The sequence below is a fragment of the Scyliorhinus torazame genome, chromosome 9 (assembly GCF_047496885.1).
Source record: "Scyliorhinus torazame isolate Kashiwa2021f chromosome 9, sScyTor2.1, whole genome shotgun sequence".
Classification (NCBI taxonomy): domain Eukaryota; kingdom Metazoa; phylum Chordata; class Chondrichthyes; order Carcharhiniformes; family Scyliorhinidae; genus Scyliorhinus; species Scyliorhinus torazame.
In genome coordinates, this window is record NC_092715.1 from 6,239,719 (window position 1) to 6,262,508 (window position 22,790).

A 22,790-nucleotide genomic window follows, 5' to 3' on the forward strand; every position below is an offset into this window, starting at 1 on the left:
AGGGATTATTATTTAAATGATAAAATATTAAAACATGCTGCTGCGCAGAGAGACCTGGGTGTGCTAGTGCATGAGTCGCAAAACGTTGGTTTTCAGGTGCAACAGGTGATTAAGAAGGCAAATGGAATGTTGTCCTTCATTGCTAGAGGGATGGAGTTTAAGACTAGGGAGGTTATGCTGCAATTGTATAAGGTGTTAGTGAGGCCACACCTGGAGTATTGTGTTCAGTTTTGGTCTCCTTACTTGAGAAAGGACGTACTGGCACTGGAGGGTGTGCAGAGGAGATTCACTAGGTTAATCCCAGAGCTGAAGGGGTTGGATTACGAGGAGAGGTTGAGTAGACTGGGACTGGAATTTAGAAGGATGATGGGGGGGGGGGATCTTATAGAAACATATAAGATTATGAAGGGAATAGATAGGATAGATGCGGGCAGTTTGTTTCCACTGGCGGGTGAAAGCAGAACTAGGGGGCATAGCCTCAAAATAAGGGGAAGTAGATTTAGGACTGAGTTTAGGAGGAACTTCTTCATAGAACATAGAACATTACAGCGCAGTACAGGCCCTTCGGCCCTCGATGTTGCGCCGACCTGTGAAACCACTCTAAAGCCCATCTACACTATTCCATTATCATCCATATGTCTATCCAATGACCATTTGAATGCCCTTAGTGTTGGCGAGTCCACTACTGTTGCAGGCAGGGCATTCCACGCCCTTACAACTCTCTGAGTGAAGAACCTACCTCTGACATCTGCCCTATATCTATCCCCTCAATTTAAAGCTATGTCCCCTTGTGGCAGCCATCACCATCCGAGGAAAAAGGCTCTCACTGTCCACCCTATCTAATCCTCTGATCATTTTGTATGCCTCAATTAAGTCACCTCTTAACCTTCTTCTCTCTGACGAAAACAGCCTTAAGTCCCTCAGCCTTTCCTCATAAGATCCTCCTTCCACACCAGGCAACATCCTGGTAAATCTCCTCTGCACCCTTTCCAAAGCTTCCGCATCCTTCCTATAATGCGGCGACCAGAATTGCACGCAATACTCCAAATGCGGCCGCACCAGAGTTTTGTACAGCTGCAACATGACCTCATGGCTCCAAAACCCAAAGGGTTGTGAATCTATGGAATTCCTTGCCCAGTGAAGCAGTCGAGGCTTCTTCATTAAATGTTTTTAAGATAAAGATAGATAGTTTTTTGAAGAATAAAGGGATTAAGGGTTATGGTGTTCGGGCCGGAAAGTGGAGCTGAGTCCACAAAAGATCAGCCATGATCTCATTGAATGGTGGAGCAGGCTCGAGGGGCCAGATGGCCGACTCCTGCTCCTAGTTCTTATGTTCTTATGAATAGGATGGGAATAGAGGGATACGGACCCAGGAAGTGTAGAAGATTGTAGTTTAGTCGGGCAGCATGGTCGGCACGGGCTTGGAGGGCCGAAGGGCCTGTTCCTGTGCTGTACTTTTCTTTGTTCTTTGACGCTGGAGTGGGGACATAGCCCCATTATTGGAGAATCCCGCCCCCAATGTCTCAGATGGTGGGCAGATTATCAAATGCAGTTCCCTTAAAAAGATTCATGGGTAAAGACCCCGATTTGCCGAAGAAAGCTGTCAGCTCATTGATCTCTCTGCTGTTCTTCTTTCACTCGAGAGCTTGTCAATGCTCAAATTTATGGTAATTGACTTCAGGAAGCAAAGTACTGTCCACACCCCTGTCAGCATCAACGGGGCCGAGGTGGAGATGGTTAGCAGTTTCAAATTCCTAGGAGTGCACATCTCCAAAAATCTGTCCTGGTCCAATCACGTCGATGCTACCACCAAGAAAGCACAACAGCGCCTATACTTCCTCAGGAAACTAAGGAAATTCGGCATGTCCACATTAACCCTTACCAACTTTTACAGATGCAGCATAGGAAGCATCCTGTCGACTTCCGGTTGCGGTGATGCTAAGCCGCACGTTTCGGCAGCTCCCGTTCTAACGGACTTTTGGGCTCTTATCAACGGAATTTTTTTTCGACCTAACCCAATGTGGGGTGACGAAGGAAGGAGTCCACCCGGGTGTGTATGGAAAGGAGCGGCGGTAGTGGCCAGATTACGAAGGATCCTTTTGAGCAGCGGCAGAGAAGGGAGAAGCAAGATGGCGGCGGATGGAGCCCAGATGGTATGGGGCCCGGACCAGCAGGAGTTTCTCCGACGATGTGTGGAGGAGCTTAAGAAAGAGGTGCTGGCGCCGATGCTACTGGCAATCGAGGGACTGAAGGAAACACAAAAGGTCCAGGCAATGGAGCTCCGTGGCGTGAAGGCAAAGGCAGCCGAGAATGAAGATGAGATACAGGGCCTGGTGGTAAAAACGGAGACACACGAGGCACTACACTAGAGGTGCATAGATAGGCTGAAAGCCCTGGAGAACAGCTCGAGGAGGAAAAACCTACGGATTCTAGGCCTCCCCGAAGGAGCAGAGGGAGCTGATGTTGGGGCTTATGTGAGCACGATACTCCACACGCTAATGGGAGCTGAGGCCCCAACGGGCCCCCTAGAAGTGGAGGGAGCGTACCAGGTCCTCGTGAGAAGACCAAAGGCAGGTGAAACACCAAGAGCAATAGTGGTGAAGTTCCATCGCTACACGGACAGAGAGATGGTCCTGAGCTGGGCCAAGAAGGCACGGAGTAGCAAATGGGAGAATGCGGTGATACGGGTGTATCAGGACTGGAGTGCGGAGGTGGCGACAAGGAGGGCGAGCTTTAACCGGGCCAAGGCGGTGCTCCATAGGAAGAAAATAAAATTTAGGACGCTGCAGCTGGCGCAATTGTGGGTCATGCATCAGGGCAAGCACCACTACTTCGAGACGGCGGATGAGGCTTTGACATTCATCCAAGAAGAGAAACTGGACTAGATTTGAGAATTTGATGCTTGGAGAGAAGCAGCGAGGTGGTGGTACAGGAATGTAAAGTGGGGAGGGGAGGGCTACTGTACAGCAATGTTGGACGGGGAATTTCTCTCCCCCCGATGGGGGGGACACGAAGAAATGTGGGCGCCGGTGGAAAAAAGGGACAGGGAAGGGGAATGAGGGAACTCCGCCATAGGGGGCGGGGCCGAGAGGAAAGCGCGGGTATTTTCCCGCGCTATGGAAATTATAGCGGGAAAACGGGCGCAGGAAGGAAGGGAGCCCCACACGCAGGGAGGTCAAAGAGTGAACGGGGGAAGCCGAGGTCAGCCAGAGATAGCTGACTTCCGGAAGCAATATGGGGGGAGTAACCAAGCTAGAGGGGGATCTGGGGGGCCGGGGGGGGGTGGGGGGGGGATTAACTGGGTTACTGCTGCTGAGTGCAAGGGGGAGCTGGTAAGAGATGAGGTGACCGGGGCGAGAAGGCGCCGCCTGGGGGACAGGCGGGTGCGCGGGACCTGGATGGGGAGATGGCCTAAATAAGGGGATGGCTAGTCGACGAGGGGGGGCGGGGTGAATGGCCCCCCAATCCGGCTGATCACGTGGAATGTGAGAGACTTAAATGGGCCGATTAAGAGGGCACGGGTGTTTGCGCATCTAAAGAGACTGAAGGCGGACGTAGTCATGCTCCAGGAGACGCACCTGAAGGTGGTGGATCAGGTTAGACTAAGAAAAGGATGGGTGGGACAGGTATTCCACTCCGGGTTGGACGCGAAAAACAGAGGGGTGGCAATATTGGTGGGGAAACGTGTATCATTCGAGGCTAAGAATATAGTGGTGGACAGTGGGGGCAAATATGTGATGGCGAGTGGCAGACTGCAGGGAGAGGCGGTTGTGCTGGTGAATGTATATGCCCCGAACTGGGATGACACGGGATTCATGAAGCGAATGCTGGGACGTATCCCGGACCTGGAGGTGGGAAGCTTGGTAATGGGGGGGGATTTTAACACAGTGCTGGATCCAGGGTTAGACCGGTCCAGATCCAGGACCGGGAAAAGGCCGGCAGCGGCCAAGGTGCTTAAGGGATTTATGGAACAAATGGGGGGAGTGAATCTGTGGAGATTCGCCAGGCCGATAGCTAAAGAGTTCTCTTTCTTCTCCCACGTCCATAAGGTATACTCCCGGATAGACTTTTTTGTTTTGGGAAGGGCACTGATCCTGAAAGTGGCAGGAACGGAGTACTCGGCCATAGCCGTTTCAGACCACGCCCCGCATTGGGTGGATTTGGAACTAGGAGAGGAAAGGGAGCAGCGCCCACTCTGGCGATTAGATATGGGACTACTGGCGGACGAGGGGGTCTGCGGAAGGGTGAGGGGGTGTATTGAGTGATACCTGGAGGTCAACGACGATGGGGAGGTTCAGGTGGGGGTAGTATGGGAAGCGCTGAAGGCGGTGGTTAGAGGAGAGCTGATCTCCATCAGAGCCCACAAGGAGAAACAAGAGGGCAAAGAAAGAGAGATTAGTGGGGGAAATTTTGAGGGTGGATAAAAAATATGCGGAGGCCCCCAGACGAAGGCCCCTGGATCCAGCACTGTGTTAAAATCCCCCCCCCCTCATTACCAAGCTTCCCACCTCCAGGTCCGGGATACGTCCCAGCATTCGCTTCATAAATCCCGCGTCATCCCAGTTCGGGGCATATACAGAGAAAGACGAAGACGACAGACGGAGTTTGACCTGCTGACCACGGGAAAGGCAGAGGCACAGTGGAGGAAGGCACAGGGGATGCAATATGAGTATGGGGAAAAGGCGAGCCGGCAGTTGGCCCATCAACTTCGGAAGAGGATGGCGGCGAGAGAGATCGGGGGAGTTAGGGAGGAAACGGGAAATATGGAGCAGAGAGCAGGGAAAGTGAACGAGGTGTTTAAGACCTTTTATGAGAGGCTATATAAGTCCCAACCCCCGGGGGGAAACGAAGGAATGTTACACTTTCTGGACCAGCTAAGGTTCCCGAAGGTGAAGGGGCAGGAGGTGGCAGGCTTGGGGGCGCCAATCGAGGTGGATGAGGTGATTAAAGGACTGTGGAACATGCAGGCAGGGAAGGCCCCGGGACCAGACGGGTTTCCGGTGGAATTCTACATGAAGTATGTGGATCTGTTGGCCCCGCTCTTGGCGAGAACCTTTAATGAGGCTAGGGAAAAGGGGGATGCTACCCCCGACAATGTCGGAGGCGACGATATCGCTAATCCTGAAATGAGATAAAGACCCGCTGCAATGCGGGTCATACAGGCCTATCTCACTCCTAAACGTAGACGCCAAACTGCTGGCCAAAGTGATGGCGACAAGGATAGAGGATTGCGTCCCAGGGGTGGTGCATGATGACCAGACAGGGTTTGTAAAGGGGAGACAACTGAATGTTAATGTACGAAGGTTGCTGGGGGTGATGATGACGCCCCCACCGGAGGGGGAGGCAGAGATAGTGGCGGCGATGGATGCAGAGAAGGCATTCGATAGGGTGGAGTGGGACTATCTGTGGGAGGTGCTGAAGAGGTTTGGGTTCGGTGAGGGATTTATTAGATGGGTCAGACTCTTATATGGGGCCCCGATGGCAAGCGTAGTCACAAACCGGCAAAGATCGGGGTATTTCGGCTACATAGGGGTACAAGACAAGGGTGTCCCCTGTCCCCGTTACTGTTCGCGTAATTGAACCACTGGCCATAGCGCTGAGGGATTCTAAGAAGTAGAGGGGGGTGCTTAGAGGGGGAGAGGAGCACCGAGTGTCGCTCTACGCAGATGATCATCTGCTATACGTTGCGGACCCGGTAGAGGGGATGCCAGAAGTAATGCAGATACTTAGGGAGTTTGGAGAGTTCTCGGGATACAAACTAAATATGGGGAAGAGCAAGCTTTTTGTAATGCACCCCGGGGAACAGGGAAGGGGGATAGATGCTCTGCCGCTGAGGAGAGTGGAAAGGAACTTCCGATACCTGGGGATCCAGGTGGCCAGGAACTGGGGAACCCTGCATAGACTTAACCTGACGCGACTGGTGGAGCAGATGGAGGAGGACTTTAAGAGGTGGGATATGGTGCCGCTATTGCTGGCGGGCAGAGTACAGGCAGTTAAAATGGTGGTCCTCCCGAGGTTTCTTTTCGTGTTTCAGTGCCTCCCCATTCTGATCACAAAGGCCTTTTTTAAAAAAATAGACAGGAGCATGTGGGCAGGAAAGACCCCGAGAGTAAAGAGGAGGTTCCTGCAGCGCAATAGGGACAGAGGGGGACTGGCGCTGCCGAGTTTGAGCGACTACTACTGGGCCGCCAATGTGTCGATGGTCTGTAAGTGGATGAGGGAGGAAGAGGGAGCAGCGTGGAAGAAGCTGGAGATGGCGTCCTGTAAGGGAACGAGCCTAAAAGCGCTGGTGACGGCGTCGCTGCCGTTCTCCCCGAAAAGGTACACCACAAACCCAGTGGTGGTGGCAACCTTGAGGATGTGGGGGCAGTGGAGGCGACACAGGGGAGTGACGGGTGTCTCGGTGTGGTCCCCGATAAGGAATAACCACAGGTTTGCCCCAGGGAGGATGGATGGGGGGGTTCCAGTGTTGGCAACGAGCAGGAATTAGGAAGCTGAGGGACCTGTTAATAGACGGGACGTTTGCAAGTCTGGGAGCGCGAGAAGAAAAATATAAGTTGCCCCCCGGGGAACGCCTTCCGGTATATGCAAGTGAGGGCATTTGCGAGGCAACAGGTGAGGGAATTTCCGCAGCTCCCGACGCAGGGGATCCAAGATAGAGTGATTTCTGGGGTATGGGTTGGAGAGGACAAAGTGTCCGAAATATACCGGGAGATGAGGGACGAGGGGGAGGCGATGATAGAGGGGCTGATGGGAAAATGGGAAGAAGAGCTGGGGGAAGAGATTGAGGAGGGGCTATGGGATGATGCCCTCAGTAGGGTAAATTCCTCGTCCTCGTGTGCCAGGCTTAGCCTGATTCAATTTAAGGTTCTACATAGAGCACATATGACGGGAGCAAGACTGAGCAGGTTTTTCGGGGTGGAGGACAGGTGTGGGAGGTGCTCGGGAAGCTCGGCGAACCACACACACATGTTCTGGGCGTGTCCGGCACTGCATGAGTTCTGGGGGGGCGTGACAAGGGTAATTTCAAAGGTGGTGGGGTCCAGGTCAAACCAGGCTGGGGATTAGCTATATTTGGGGTTGCGGAAGAGCCGGGAGTGCAGGAGGCGAAAGAGGCCGATATTTTGGCCTTTGCGTCCCTAGTAGCCCGGCGAAGGATTCTACTCATGTGGAAGGAAGCGAAGCCCCCGGGCGTGGAGGCCTGGATAAACGACATGGCAGGGTTCATAAGATTGGAACGAATAAAATTTGCGTTGAGAGGATCGGCTCAGGGGTTCACCAGGCGGTGGCAACCGTTCCTTGACTATCTCGCGGAACGATAATGGAAAGATAGAAATGACAGCAGCAGCAGCAACCCAGGGGGGAGGGGGGAGCACTATTTTGTGTTTTTGCTATTTTTTTCTCTCCTCTTTTGTTTTCTTTTTTAGTTGTTGTTGTTAGTTCACTGTATTATTTAAATAATGTTATTTACCAGTTAATGTATAATCCCGTGTTGAGTTGTAAAAACAGAAAAAATTTTGTTTGAAAATTTTTAATTTTAATAAAATAAACTTATTTTAAAAATTTTTTTAAAAGAAAGCATCCTATCGGGCTGCATCACAGCCTGGTATGGCAACTGCTCGGCCCAGGACCGCAAGAAACTTCAGAGAGTCCTGAACACCGCCCAGTCCATCACACGAACCTGCCTCCCATCCATTGACTCCATCTACACCTCCCGCTGCCTGGGGAAAGCGGGCAGTATAATCAAAGACCCCTCCCACCCGGCTTACTCACTCTTCCAACTTCTTCCATTGGGCAGGAGATACAGAAGTCTGAGAACACACACGAACAGACTCAAAAACAGTTTCTTCCCCACTGTCACCAGACTCCTAAATGACCCTCTTATGGACTGACCTCATTAACACTACACCCTGTATGCTTCATCCGATGCCGGTGATTATGTAGTTACATTGTATATGTTGTGTTGCCCTATTATGTATTTTCTTTTCTTCCCTTTTCTTCCCATGTACTTAATGATCTGTTGAGCTGCTCGCAGAAAAATACTTTTCCCTGTACCTCGGTACACGTGACAATAAACAAATCCAATCCAATCCAATCCAATTTATGTATTTCATTGAAGACACTTTCTGGAGAATCTTTACTGTTGAATAAAACGGAAAATATTCTCATATCTTTGCAGTGCTGAGGGAGTGCTGCACTGTCGAAGGTGCCAACTTGTTGATAACAGGAGGGAATATTTTGAATAAAAAAGCACTTTTCAGTCACAGCACCACCCAAAATATTTCACAAGCAGCAAAGATTATTTACAGATATGAAACTGGGCTGACTGGTTACAGAACGGACTCCACAGCACGATTTAAAAATAGGCAGAGAGTTCTGGCAGTGACCTGGCCAAGGCTCCTCCGACAGGCCCATTGCTCAGCTATCACAGTGTTGCAGTGCACACACTGACTCCCACCTTTACCAAATCTCAATAGTGACTTCCATAAATTACCTCCTTGCCTGTGAGTGGCTCCGGGGACAGGTGAGTGTCGGTGAGGGGCTCCGGGGACAGGTGAGTGTCGGTGAGGGGCTCCGGGGACAGGTGAGTGTCTGTGAGGGGCTCCGGGGACAGGCGAGTGACTGTGAGGGGCTCCGGGGACAGGTGAGTGACTGTGAGGGGCTCCGGGGACAGGTGAGTGTCTGTGAGGGGCTCCGGGGACAGGTGAGTGCCTGTGAGGGGCTCCGGGGACAGGCGGGTGTCTGTGAGGGGCTCCGGGGACAGGTGAGTGTCGGTGAGGGGCTCCAGGGACAGGTGAGTGACTGTGAGTGGCTCCGGGGACAGGTGAGTGACTGTGAGGGGCTCCGGGGACAGGTGAGTGACTGTGAGGGGCTCCGGGGACAGGTGAGTATCTGTGAGGGGCTCCGGGGACAGGCGAGTGACTGTGAGGGGCTCCGGGGACAGGTGAGTGACTGTGAGGGGCTCCAGGGACAGGTGAGTGTCTGTGAGGGGCTCCGGGGACAGGTGAGTGTCGGTGAGGGGCTCCGGGGACAGGTGAGTGACTGTGAGGGGCTCCAGGGACAGGTGAGTGACTGAGGGGGGCTCCGGGGACAGGTGAGTATCGGTGAGGGGCTCCGGGGACAGGCGAGTGACTGTGAGGGGCTCCGGGGACAGGTGAGTGACTGTGAGGGGCTCTGGGGACAGGCGAGTGACTGTGTGGGGCTCCGGGGACAGGTGAGTGTCTGTGAGTGGCTCCGGGGACAGGTGAGTGACTGTGAGTGGCTCCGGGGACAGGCGAGTGTCTGTGAGGGGCTCCGGGGACAGGCGAGTGTCTGTGAGTGGCTCCGGGGACAGGTGAGTGACTGTGAGGGGCTCCGGGGACAGGTGAGTGACTGTGAGTGGCTCCGGGGACAGGTGAGTGTCGGTGAGGGGCTCCGGGGACAGGCGAGTGTCTGTGAGGGGCTCCGGGGACAGGTGAGTGTCGGTGAGGGGCTCCGGGGACAGGCGAGTGACTGTGAGGGGCTCCGGGGACAGGTGAGTGTCTGTGAGGGGCTCCGGGGACAGGTGAGTGTCTGTGAGGGGATCCAGGGACAGGTGAGTGACTGTGAGGGGCTCCGGGGACAGGTGAGTGTCTGTGAGGGGCTCCGGGGACAGGTGAGTGTCGGTGAGGGGCTCCGGGGACAGGTGAGTGTCGGTGAGGGGATCCGGGGACAGGTGAGTGTCTGTGAGGGGCTCCGGGGACAGGCGAGTGTCTGTGAGGGGCTCCGGGGACAGGTGAGTGCCGGTGAGTGGCTCCGGGAACAGGCGAGTGTCTGTGAGGGGCTCCGGGGACAGGTGAGTGTCTGTGAGGGGATCCGGGGACAGGTTAATGACTAACGTGTGTGCTTTGAATTCCCAGATGCTGTGAGTGAGACGCCTGCTGATGCTGCAGTGATTATCTCCCCAGCTCAGGTCGACATTCCTGCAGAACCCGAATCTCCAAAGTCTTCAAAGGAAGGAAAATCCGCGAGAAATAGTGAGTGTCCAGGTGGAACCCTGCTTCAGCTGGTACTGCCGGTAAAAATGGCAGGTTGTGGGAATTCATCCCATTGCCCAGGGGAGCCTCACCCCCGGGAATCCCCGGGAAGCATCCTGCCCGGGAAGCCTCACTCCCGGGAAGCCTCATCCCTGGGAATCCTCACTCCCGGGAAGCCACACACCCGGGATTCCCCGGGAAGCGTCACTCCCGGGATTCCCCGGGAAGCCTCACTCCCGGGAAGCATCACTCCTGGGAATTCCCGAGAAGCCTCACCCTTGGGAAGCCTCACTCCCGGGAAGCCTCACTCCCGGGAATCCCAGGTAGCCTCATTCCCGGGAAGCCTCACATCCGGGAATCCCCAGGAAGCCTCACCCCCGGGAAGCCTCACCCCCGGGAAGCCTCACATCCGGGAATCCCCAGGAAGCCTCACTCCTGGGAATCCCGGGTAGCCTCATCCCCGGGAAGCCTCACTCCCGGGAAGCCTCACCCCCCGGGAATCCCCAGGAAGCCTCACCCCCGGGAATCCCCAGGAAGCCTCACCCCCGGGAAGCCTCACTCCCGGAAAGCCTCACATCCGGGAATCCCCAGGAAGCCTCACCCCCGGGAAGCCGAACTCCCGGGAAGCCTCACATCTGGGAATCCCCAGGAAGCCTCACTCCCGAGAAGCCTCACTCCCGGGAAGCCTCACTCCCGGGAATACCCACTCCCGGGAATCCCCGGGAAGCCTCGCTCCCGAGAAGCCTCACTCCCGGGAACCTCACTCCCGGAAATCCCCACTCCCGGGAATCCCCAGGGAGCCTCAGTCCCGGGAAGCCTCACTCCCGGGAAGCCTCATTCCCAGGAATCCCCGAGAAGCCTTACCCCCGGGAAGCCTCACCCCCGGGAACCTCACTCCCGGGAATCCCCACTCCCGGGAATCCCCGGGAAGCCTCACTCCCGGGTAGCCTCACTCCCGGGAATCCCCGGGAAGCCTCACCCCCGGGAAGCCTCACTCCCGGGAATCCCCGGGAAGCCTCACTCCCGGGAAGCCTCACCCCCGGGAAGCCTCACCCCCGAGTAGCCTCACTCCCGGGAAGCCTGACTCCCGGGAAACCTCACCACCGGGAATCCCCGGAAAGCCTCATTCCCGGGAGTCCCCAGGAAGCCTCACTCCCGGGAAGCTTCACTCCCGGGAAGCTTCATATCCGGGAATCCCCGGGAAGCCACACTCGCGGGAATCCCCGGGAAGCCTCACTCCCAGGAATCTCCAGGAAGACTCACTCCCGGGAAGCCTCACTCCTGGGAAGCCTCACTCCCGGGTAGCCTCACTCCCGGCAATCCCGTAAAGCCTCTCTCCCGGGAAGCCTCACTACCGGGAATTACCGGGAAACTTCACTTCCGGGAAGCCTCACTCCCGGGAATCCCCAGGAAGCCTCAGTCCCGGAAAGCCTCCCCCTCGGGATTCCCCAGGAAGCCTCACTCCCGGGAATCTCACTCCCGGGAATCCCCGAGAAGCCTCACCACTGGAAAGCCTCACCCCCAGGAAGCCTCACCCCGGGAAGCCTCACTCCCAGGAATCCCCGAGAAGCCTCATCCCCGGGATGCCTCACTCCTGGGAAGTCTCACCCCCGGGAAACCTCACTCCCGGGAATCCCCAGGCAGCCTCACTCCCGGGAAGCCTCACTCCCGGGAATCCCCAAGAATCCTCACTCCCGGGAAGCCTCACTCCCGGGAATCCCCGAGAAGCCTCACCCCCAGTAAGCCTCACCCCCGGGAACCTCACTCCCGGGAATCCCCACTCCCGGGAATCCCCGGGAAGCCTCACTCCCGGGAACCTCACTACCGGGAATCACCACTCCCGGGAATCCCCAGGAAGCCTCACTCCCGGGAAGCCTCACTCCCGGGAATCCCCGAGAAGCCTCACCCCCGGGAACCTCACTCCCGGGAATCCCCACTCCCGGGAATACCCGTGAAGCCTCACTCCCGGGAACCTCACTCCCGGGAATCCACACTCCCGGGAATCCCCGGGAAACCTCACCTCCGGGTAGCCTCACTCCCGGGAAGCCTCACTCCCGGGAATCCCCGGGAAGCCTCACCCCCGGGAAGCCTCACTCCCGGGAATCCCCGGGAAGCCTCACTCCCGGGGAGCCTCACTCCCAGGAAACCTCATTCCTGGGAATCCCCGGGAAGCCTCACTCCCGGGAAGCCTCACTCCCGGGAAGCCTCGCGCCCGGGAAGCCTCGCTCCCGGGAAGCCTCACTCCTGGGATGCCTCACTCACGGGAATCCCCAGGAAGCCTCACTCCCGGGAAGCCTCACTCCCGGGAAGCTGCACATCCGGGAATCCCCGAGAAGCTTCACCTCCGGGAAGCCTCACTTCCGGGAAACCCCGGGAAGCCTCACTCCCGGGAATCCCCAGGAAGACTCACTCCCGGGAAGCCTCACCCCCGGGAAGCCTCACTCCCGGGAAGCCTCACCCCCGGGAAGCCTCACTCCTCGGAAGCCTCACTCCCGGGAATCCCCGAGAAGCCTCACTCCCGGGAAGCATCACCCCCGAGTAGCCTCACTCCCGGGAAGCCTGACTCCCGGGAAGCCTCACTCCCGGGATTCCCCGAGAAGCCTCACCCCCGGTAACCTCACTCCCGGGGATCCCCACACCCGGGAATCCCCGGGAAGCCTCACTCCCGGGTAGCCTCACTCCCGGGAATCCTCACTCCCGGGAATTCCCGAGAAGCCTCACCCCCGGGAACCTCACTCCCGGGAATCCCCACCCCCGGGAAGCCTCACTCCCAGGAACCTCACTCCCAGGTATCCCCACTCCCGGGATCCCCAGGAAGCCTCACTCCCGGGAATCCCCGAGAAGCCTCACCCCCGGGAACCTCACTTCCGGGAATCCCCACTCCCGGGAATCCCCGGGAAGCCTCACTCCTAGGAAACCTCATTCCCAGGAATCCCCAGGAAGCCTCACTCCCGGGAAGCCTCACCCCCGGGAATCCCCCGGAAGCCTCACTCCCGGGAAGCCTCGCTCCCAGGAAGCCTCACTCCTGGGAAGCCTCACTCACGGGAATCCCCAGGAAGCCTCACTCCCGGGAAGCCTCACTCCTGGGAAGCTTCACATCCGGGAATCCCCGGGAAGCTTCACCCCCGGAAAGCCTCACTCCCGGGAATCACCGGGAAGCCTCACTCCCGGGAATCCCCAGGAAGACTCACTCCTGGGAAGCCTCACCCCCGGGAAACCTCACTGCTGGGAAGCCTCATTCCCGGGAATCCCAGGGAAGCCTCACTCCTGGGAAGCCTCACTCCCGAGAAGCCTCACCCCCGAGAAGCTTCACACCCGGGAATCCCCGGAAAGCTTAACCCCCGGGAAGCCTCACTCCCGGGAATCCCCAGGAAGACTCACTCCCGGGATGCCTCACTTCCGGGAATCCCCACTCCCGGGAATCCCCGGGAAGCCTCACTCCTAGGAAACCTCGTTCCCAGGAATCCCCAGGAAGCCTCACTCCCGGGAAGCCTCACCCCCGGGAATCCCCCGGAAGCCTCACTCCCGGGAAGCCTCGCTCCCAGGAAGCCTCACTCCTGGGAAGCCTCACTTACGGGAATCCCCAGGAAGCCTCACTCCCGGGAAGCCTCACTCCCGGGAAGCTTCACATCCGGGAATCCCCGGGAAGCTTCACCCCCGGAAAGCCTCACTCCCGGGAATCACCGGGAAGCCTCACTCCTGGGAAGCCTCACCCCCGGGAAACCTCACTGCTGGGAAGCCTCATTCCCGGGAATCCCAGGGAAGCCTCACTCCTGGGAAGCCTCACTCCCGGGAATCCCCAGGAAGACTCACTCCCGGGATGCCTCACCCCCGGGAATCCTCACTCCTGGGAAGCCTCACTCCCGGGAAGCATCACTCCCGGCAATCTCCGTAAAGCCTCACTCCCGGGAAGCCTCACTCCCGTGAATCCCCGGGAAGCCTCACTCCCGGGAAGCCTCAGGAAGCCTCACCCCCGGGAATCTCACTCCCGGGAATCCCCGAGAAGCCTCACCCCTGGAAAGCCTCACCCCCGGGAAGCCTCACTCCCTGGAATCCCCGGGAAGCCTCACTCCCGGGAAGCCTCACTCCCAGGAATCCCCGAGAAGCTTCATCCCCGGGACGCCTCACTCCTGGGAAGCCTCACTCCCGGGATGCCTCACATCCGGGAATCCACAGGACGCCACACCCCCGGGTAGCCTCACTCCCAGGAATCCCCAGGAAGCCTTACTCCCGGGAAGCCTCACTCCCGGCAATCCCCGTGAAGCCTCACACCCGGGAATCCCCGGGAAACTTCACTTCCGGGAAACCTCACTCCCGGGAATCCCCGGGAAGCCTCACTCCCCGGAAACCTCACTCCTGGGAATCCCCAGGAAGCCTCACCCCCGGGAAGCCTCCCCCCCGGGATTCCTCAGGAAGGCTCACTCCCGGGAATCTCACTCCCGGGAATTCCCGAGAAGCCTCGCCCCTGGAAAACCTCACCCCCGGGAAGCTTCACTCCCTGGAATCCCCGGGAAGCCTCACTCCCGGGAAGCCTCACTCCCAGGAATCCCCGAGAAGCCTCATCCCCGGGATGCCTCACTCCTGGGAAGCCTCACTCCCGGGATTCCTCACATCCGGGAATCCACAGGACGCCACACCCCCAGGAAGCCTCACTCCCGTTAAGCCTCACTCCCAGGAATCCCCGAGATGCCTCACCCCCGGTAAGCCTCACTCCCGGGAAGCCTCACTCCCGGGAAGCCTCACTCCCGGGAATTCCCGAGAAGCCTCACCCCCGGGAACCTCACTCCCGGGAATCCCCACCCCCGGGAATCCCCGGGAAGCCTCACTCCCGGGAACCTCACTTCCGGGAATCCCCAGGAAGCCTCACTCCCGGGAAGCCTCACTCCCGGGAATCCCCGAGAAGCCTCACCCCCGGGAACCTCACTTCCGGGAATCCCCACTCCCGGGAATCCCCGGGAAGCCTCACTCCCAGGAAACCTCATTCCCGGGAATCCCCGGGAAGCCTCACTCCCGGGAAGCCTCACCCCCGGGAATCCCCAGGAAGCCTCACCGCCGGGAAGCCTCCCCCCCGGGATTCCTCAGGGAGGCTCACTCCCGGGAATCCCCGAGAAGCCTCGCCCCTGGAAAACCTCACCCCCGGGAAGCCTCACTCCCTGGAATCCCCGGGAAGCCTCACTCCCGGGAAGCCTCACTCCCAGGAATCCCCGAAAAGCCTCATCCCCGGGATGCCTCACTCCTGGGAAGCCTCACTCCCGGGATTCCTCACATCCGGGAATCCACAGGACGCCACACCCCCGGGAAGCCTCACCCCCGGGTAGCCTCACTCCCGGGAATCCCCAGGAAGCCTCACTCCCGGGAAGCCTCACTCCCGGGAATCCCCGAGATGCCTCACCCCCGGTAAGCCTCACTCCCGGGAACCTCACTCCCGGGAAGCCTCACTCCCGGGAATTCCCGAGAAGCCTCACCCCCGGGAACCTCACTCCCGGGAATCCCCACCCCCGGGAATCCCCGTGAAGCCTCACTCCCGGGAACCTCACTTCCGGGAATCCCCAGGAAGCCTCACTCCCGGGAAGCCTCACTCCCGGGAATCCCCGAGAAGCCTCACCCCCGGGAACCTCACTTCCGGGAATCCCCACTCTCAGGAATCCCCGGGAAGCCTCACTCCCGGGAATCCCCACTCCCGGGAATCCCCGGGAAGCCTCACTCCCAGGAAACCTCATTCCCGGGAATCCCCGGGAAGCCTCACTCCCGGGAAGCCTCACCCCCGGGAATCCCCCGGAAGCCTCACTCCCGGGATGCCTCGGTCCCAGGAAGCCTCACTCCTGGGAAGCCTCACTCACGGGAATCCCCAGGAAGCCTCACTCCCGGGAAGCCTCACTCCCGGGAAGCTTCACATCCGGGAATCCCCAGGAAGCTTCACCCCCGGAAAGCCTCACTCCTGGGAATCACCGGGAAGCCTCACTCCCGGGAATCTCCAGGAAGACTCACTCCTGGGAAACCTCACCCCCGGGAAGCCTCACTCCTGGGAAGCCTCATTCCCGGGAATCCCAGGGAAGCCTCACTCCTGGGAAGCCTCACTCCCGAGAAGCCTCACCCCCGGGAAGCTTCACACCCGGGAATCCCCGGAAAGCTTAACCTCCGGTAACCCTCACTCCCGGGAATCCCCGGGAAGCCTCACTCCCAGGAATCCCCAGGAAGACTCACTCCCGGGATGCCTCACCCCCGGGAAGCCTCACTCCTGGGAAGCCTCACTCCCGTAAGCATCACTCCCGGCAATCCCCGTAAAGCCTCACTCCCGGGAAGTCACACTCACGGGAATCCCCGGGAAGCGTCACTTCCGGGAAGCCTCACTCCTGGGAAGCCTCATTCCCGGGAATCCCAGGGAAGCCTCACTCCTGGGAAGCCTCACTTCCGAGAAGCTTCACCCCCGGGAAGCTTCACACCCGGGAATCCCCGGAAAGCTTAACCCCCGGGAAGCCTCACTCCCGGGACTCCCCAGGAAGACTCACTCCCGGGATGCCTCACCCCCGGGAAGCCTCACTCCTGGGAAGCCTCACTCCCGGGAAGCATCACTCCCGGCAATCCCCGGGAAGCCTCACTTCCAGGAAGCCTCACTCCCGGGAATCCCCGGAAAGCCTCACTCCCGGGAAGCATCACTCCCGGCAATCCCCGTAAAGCCTCACTCCTGGGAAGCCACGCCCCCAGGAATCCCCGGGAAGCGTCACTTCCGGGAAGTCTCACTCCCGGGAATCCCCGTAAAGCCTCACTCCCGGGAAGCCTCACTCCCGGGAATCCCCAGGAAGCCTTACTCCCGGGAAGCCTCACTCCCGGCAATCCCCGTGAAGCCTCACTCCCGGGAAACCCCGGGAAGCCTCACTTCCGGGAAACCTCACTCCCGGGAATCCCCGGGAAGCCTCACTCCCCGGAAACCTCACTCCCGGGAATCCCCAGGAAGCCTCACCCCCGGGAAGCCTCCCCCCCGGGATTCCTCAGGAAGGCTCACACCCGGGAATCTCACTCCCGGGAATCCCCGAGAAGCCTCGCCCCTGGAAAACCTCACCCCCGGGAAGCCTCACTCCCTGGAATCCCCGGGAAGCCTCACTCCCGGGAAGCCTCACTCCCAGGAATCCCCGAGAAGCCTCATCCCCGGGATGCCTCACTCCTGGGAAGCCTCACTCCCGGGAATCTCCGGGAAGCCTCACTTCCGGGAAGCCTCACCCCTGGGAAGCCTCACTCCCGGGATGCCTCACATCCGGGAATCCACAGGACTCCACCCCCCCGGGAAGCCTCACCCCCGGGAAGCCTCACTCCCGGGAATCCCCAGCAAGCCTCACTCCCGGGAAGCCTCACTCCCGGCAATCCCAGTAAAGCCTCACTCCCGGGAAGCCTCACTCCCGGGAATCTCCGGGAAGCCTCACTTCCGGGAAGCCTCACTCCCGGGAATCCCCGGGAAGCCTCACTCCCAGGAAACTTCACTCCCGGGAATCCCCTGGAAGCCTCACTCCCGGGAAGCCTCACTCTCGGGAATCCCAGGAAGCCTCAGTCCCGGGAAGCCTCACTCCCGGGAATCCCCGGGAAGCCTCACCCCTGGGAATCCCCAGGAAGACTCACTCCCGGGATGCCTCACTCCTGGGAAGCCTCACTCCCAGGAAGCATCACTCCCGGCAATCCCCGTAAAGCCTCACTCCCGGGAATCCCCGGGAAGCCTCACTCCCGGGAATCTCACTCCCAGGAATCCCCGAGAAGCCTCACCCATGGAAAGCCTCACCCCCGGGAAGCCTCACTCCCTGGAATCCCCGGGAAGCCTCACTCCCGGGTCGCCTCACTCCTGGGAAGCCTCACTCCCGGGATGCCTCACATCCGGGAATCCACAGGACGCCACACCCCCGGGAAGCCTCACCCCCGGGTAGCCTCACTCCCGGGAATCCCCAGGAAGCCTCACTCCCGGGAAGCCTCACTCCCGGGAATCCCCGAGAAGCCTCACCCCCGGGAACCTCACTCCCAGGAATCCCCACTCCCGGGAATCCCCGGGAAGCCTCACTCCCGGGAAGCCTCACTCCCGGGAATCCCCGAGAAGCCTCACCCCCGGGAACCTCACCCCCGGGAATCCCCGGGAAGCCTCACTCCCGGGAATCCCCGAGAAGCCTCACCCCCGGGAACCTCACTTCCTGGAATCCCCACTCCCAGGAATCCCCGGGAAGCCTCACTCCCGGGAATCCCCGGGAAGCCTCACTCCCAGGAAACCTCATTCCCGGGAATCCCCGGGAAGCCTCATTCCCGGGAAGCCTCACCCCCGGGAATCCCCCGGAAGCCTCACTCCCAGGAAACCTCACTCCCGGGAATCCCCAGGAAGCCTCACTCCCGGGAAACCTCACTCTCGGGAATCCCCAGGAAGCCTCAGTCCCGGGAAGCCTCACTCCCGGGAATCCCCAGGAAGCCTCACCCCTGGGAAGCCTCCCCCCGGGATTCCTCAGGAAGCCTCACTCCCGGGAATCTCACTCCCGGGAATCCCCGAGAAGCCTCACCCCTGGAAAGCCTCACTCCCGGGAAGCCTCACTCCCTGGAATCCCCGGGAAGCCTCACTCCCGGGAAGCCTCTCTCCCGGGAATCCCCGAGAAGCCTCACCCCCAGTAAGCCTCACCCCCGGGAACCTCACCCCCGGGAATCCCCGGGAAGCCTCACTCCCGGGAATCCCCGAGAAGCTTCACCCCCGGGAACCTCACTTCCAGGAATCCCCACTCCCAGGAATCCCCGGGAAGCCTCAGTCCCGGGAATCCCCGGGAAGCCTCACTCCCAGGAAACCTCATTCCCGGGAATCCCCGGGAAGCCTCACTCCCGGGAATCCCCGGGAAGCCTCTCTTCCGGGAAGCCTCACTCCCGGAAATCCCCAGGAAGCCTCACTCCCAGGAAACCTCACTCCCGGGAATCCCCAGGAAGCCTCACTCCCGGGAAGCCTCACTCTCGGGAATCCCCAGGAAGCCTCAGTCCCGGGAAGCCTCACTCCCGGGTATCCCCGGGAAGCCTCACCCCTGGGAAGCCTCCCCCCCGGGATTCCTCAGGAAGCCTCACTCCCGGGAATCCCCGAGAAGCCTCACCCCTGGAAAGCCTCACCCCCGGGAAGCCTCACTCCCTGGAATCCCCGGGAAGCCTCACTCCCGGGACGCCTCACTCCTGGGAAGCCTCACTCCTGGGATGCCTCACATCCGGGAATCCACAGGACGCCACACCCCCGGGAAGCCTCACTCCCGGAAATCCCCACTCCCGGGAATCCCTGGGAAGCCTCACTCCCGGGAACCTCACTCCCGGGAATCCACAGGAAGCCTCACTCCCGGGAAGCCTCACTCCCGGGAATCCCCGAGAAACCTCAACCCTGGGCGACCCCACTCCCGGGAATCCCCACTCCCGGGAATACCCGGGAAGCCTCACTCCCGGGAATACCCGGGAAGCCGCACTCCCGGGTAGCCTCACTCCCGGGAATCTCCGGGAAGCCTCACTCCCGGGAATCCCTGGGAAGCCTCACTCCCGGGAAGCCTCACTCCCAGGAAACCTCATTCCTGGAAATCCCCGGGAAGCCTCACTCCCGGGACTACCCGGGAAGCCGCACTCCCGGGTAGCCTCACTCCCGGGAATCTCCGGGAAGCCTCACTCCCGGGAATCCCTGGGAAGCCTCACTCCTGGGAAGCCTCACTCACGGGATTCCCCAGGAAGCCTCACTCCCGGGAAGCCTCACTCCGGGGAAGCTTCACATCCGCGAATCCCCGTGAAGCTTCACCCCCGGGAAGCCTCACTCCCGGGAATCCCCAGGAAGACTCACTCCTGGGAAGCCTCACCCCCGGGAAGCCTCACTCCCGGGAAGCCTCACCCCCGGGAAGCCTCACCCCCGGGAAGCCTCACTCCCGGGAATCCCCGAGAAGCCTCACTACTAGGAAGCCTCACTCCCGAGAAGCCTCACCCCCGGGAAGCCTCACCCCCGGGAATCCCCGGGAAGCCTCACTCCCGGGAAGCCTGACTCCCGGGAAACCTCACCCCTGGTAATCCTCGGGAACCCTCATTCCCGGGAAGCCTCGCTCCCGGGATGCTTCACTCCCGGGAAGCTTCACACCCGGGAATCCCCGGGAATCCTCACTCCCGGGACTCCCCAGGAACACTCACTCCCGGGAAGCCTCTCTCCTGGGAAGCCTCACTCCCGGCAAGCCCCACTCCCGGCAATTCCCGTAAAGCCTCACTCCCGGGAAGCCTCACTCCCGGGAATCCCCGGGAAGCCTCACTCCTGGGAATCCCCGGGAAGCCTCACTTCCGGGAAACCTCACTCCCGGGAATCCCCAGGAAGCCTCACTCCCGGGAATGCTCACTCCCGGGAATCCCCAGGAAGCCTCAGTTCCGGGAAGCCTCACTCCCGGGAATCCCCGGGAAGCCTCTCTCCCGGGAAGCCTCACCCCCGGGATTCCCCGGGAATCTCACTCCCGGGAATCCCCGAGAAGCCTCACCCCTGGAAATCCTCACCCCCGGGAAGCCTCAGTCCCAGGAATCCCCGAGAAGCCTCATCCCCAGGACGCCTCACTCCTGTGAATCCTCACTCCCGGGATGCCTCATATCCGGGAATCCACAGGACGCCACACCCCGGGGAAGCCTCACCTCCGGGAATCCCCAGGAAGCCTCACTCCCGGGAAGCCTCACTCCCGGGAATCCCCGGGAAGCCTCACCCCCGGGAAGCCTCACTCCCGGGAATCCCTGGGAAGCTTCACCCCCGGGAAGCCTCACTCCCAGGAAACCTCATTCCTGGGAGTCCCCGGGAAGCCTCACTCCCAGGAAGCCTCGCTCCCGGGAAGCCTCACTCCTGGGAAGCCTCACATACGGGAATCCCCGGGAAGCTTCACCCCCGGGAAGCCTCACTCCCGGGAAGCCTCACTCCCGGGAATCCCCGGGAAGCCTCACTCCCGGGAATCCCCAGGAAGACTCACTCCCGGGAAGCCTCACTCCCGGGAAGCCCCGGGAAGCCTCACTCCCGGGAATCGCCATGAAGACTCACTCCCGGGAAGCCTCACCCCCGGGAAGCCTCACCCCCGAGTAGCCTCACCCCCGGGAAGCCTCATTCCTGGGAATCCCCAGGAAGCCTCACTCCCGGGAAGCTTCACTCCCGGAAAGCTTCACATCCGGGAATCCCCGGGAAGCCTCACTCCCGGGAATTCCCGGGGAGCCTCACTCCCGGGAATCCCCAGGAAGACTCACCCCCGGGAAGCCTCACTCCCGGGAATCACCGGGAAGCCACACTCCCGGGAACCCTCACTCCCAGGAAACCTCACTCCCGGGAATCCCCAGGAAGCCTCACTCCCGTGAAGCCTCACTCCCGGGAAGCCTCACTCCCGGGAATCCCCAGGAAGCCTCACTCCCGGGAATCCCCGGGAAGCCTCACTCCCGGGAAGCCTCACCCCCGGGATGCCTCCCCCCCGGGATTCCCCAGGAAGCCTCACTCCCAGGAATCTCACTCCCGGGAATCCCCGAGAAGCCTTACCCCTGGAAAGCCTCACCCCCCGGGAAGCCTCACTCCCTGGAATCCCTGGGGAAGCCTCATCCCGGGAAGCCTCACCCCCGGGAAGCCTGACCCCCGGGAAGCCTCACCCCCGGGAAGCCTCACCCCCGGGAAGCCTCACTCCCTGGAATCCCCGGGAAGCGTCACCCCCGGGAAGCCTCACTCCCAGGAATCCCCGTGAAGCCTCATCCCCGGGACGCCTCACTCCTGGGAAGCCTCAATCCCGGGATGCCTCACATCCGGGAATCCACAGAACGCCACACCCCCTGGGATGCCTCACTCCCGGGATGCCTCACTCCCGGGAATCCCCAGGAAGCCTCACTCCCGGGTAGCCTCACTCCCGGGAATTCCCGAGAAGCCTCACCCCCTGGACGCCTCACCCCTGGTAACCTCACTCCCGGGAATCTCCACTCCCGGGAATCCCCGGGAAGCCTCACTCCCGGTAACCTCACTCCCAGGTATCCCCACTCTCGGGAATCCCCAGGAAGCCTCACTCCCGGGAAGCGTCACTCCCGGGAATCCCCGAGAAGCCTCACATCCGGGAACCTCACTCCCGGGAATCCCCGGGAAGCCTCACTCCCGGGAAGCCTCACTCCCGGGAAGGCTCACTCCCGGGAATCCCCGGGAAGCCTCACTCGTGGGAATCCCCGGGTAGCCTCACTCCCGGGAAGCCTCACCCCCGGGATTCCCCGGGAATCTCACTCCCGGGAATCCCCGAGAAGCCCCACACCTGGAAAGCCTCACCCCCGGGAAGCCTCACTCCCAGGAATCCCCGAGAAGCCTCATCCCCGGGACGCCTCACTCCTGGGAAGCCTCACTCCCGGGATGCCTCACATCCGGGAATCCACAGGATGCCACACCCCCGGGAAGCCTCACTCCCGGGAATCCCCAGGAAGCCTCACTCCCGGGAAGCCTCACTCCCGGGAATCCCCGGGAAGCCTCACTTCCGGGAAACCTCACTCCCGGGAATCCCCAGGAAGCCTCACTCCCGGGAAGCCTCACTCCCGGGAATCCCCGGGAAGCCTCACTTCCGGGAAACCTCACTCCCGGGAATCCCCAGGAAGCCTCACTCCCGGGAAGCTTCACCCCCGGGAATCCCCCGGAAGCCTCGCTCCCGGGAAGCCTCGCTCCCGGGAATCCCCGGGAACCTCACTCCCGGGAAGCCTCACATCCCCTGTGTCCGGCCCCCGTGTCCGGCCCCCGCTTCCAGCTCTGTATCCGGCCCCCGCGTCCGGCCCCCACGTCCAGCCCCCGTGTCCGGCTCT

The 22,790-nt window shown here is 60.4% G+C and overlaps 1 protein-coding gene across 3 annotated transcripts in view; it reads left to right on the forward strand.

Annotated features, from left to right (window-relative positions):
• spef2 (sperm flagellar 2) overlaps positions 1-22,790 on the forward strand; it is a 941,194-nt gene that overhangs the window by 445,687 nt on the left and 472,717 nt on the right. For all 3 annotated transcript variants that reach the window (XM_072515585.1, XM_072515587.1, XM_072515586.1), the window contains exon 19: positions 9,879-9,995. In XM_072515585.1, coding sequence (XP_072371686.1) covers positions 9,879-9,995 — 117 coding nt within the window. The remainder of the gene's footprint in view (positions 1-9,878; positions 9,996-22,790) is intronic.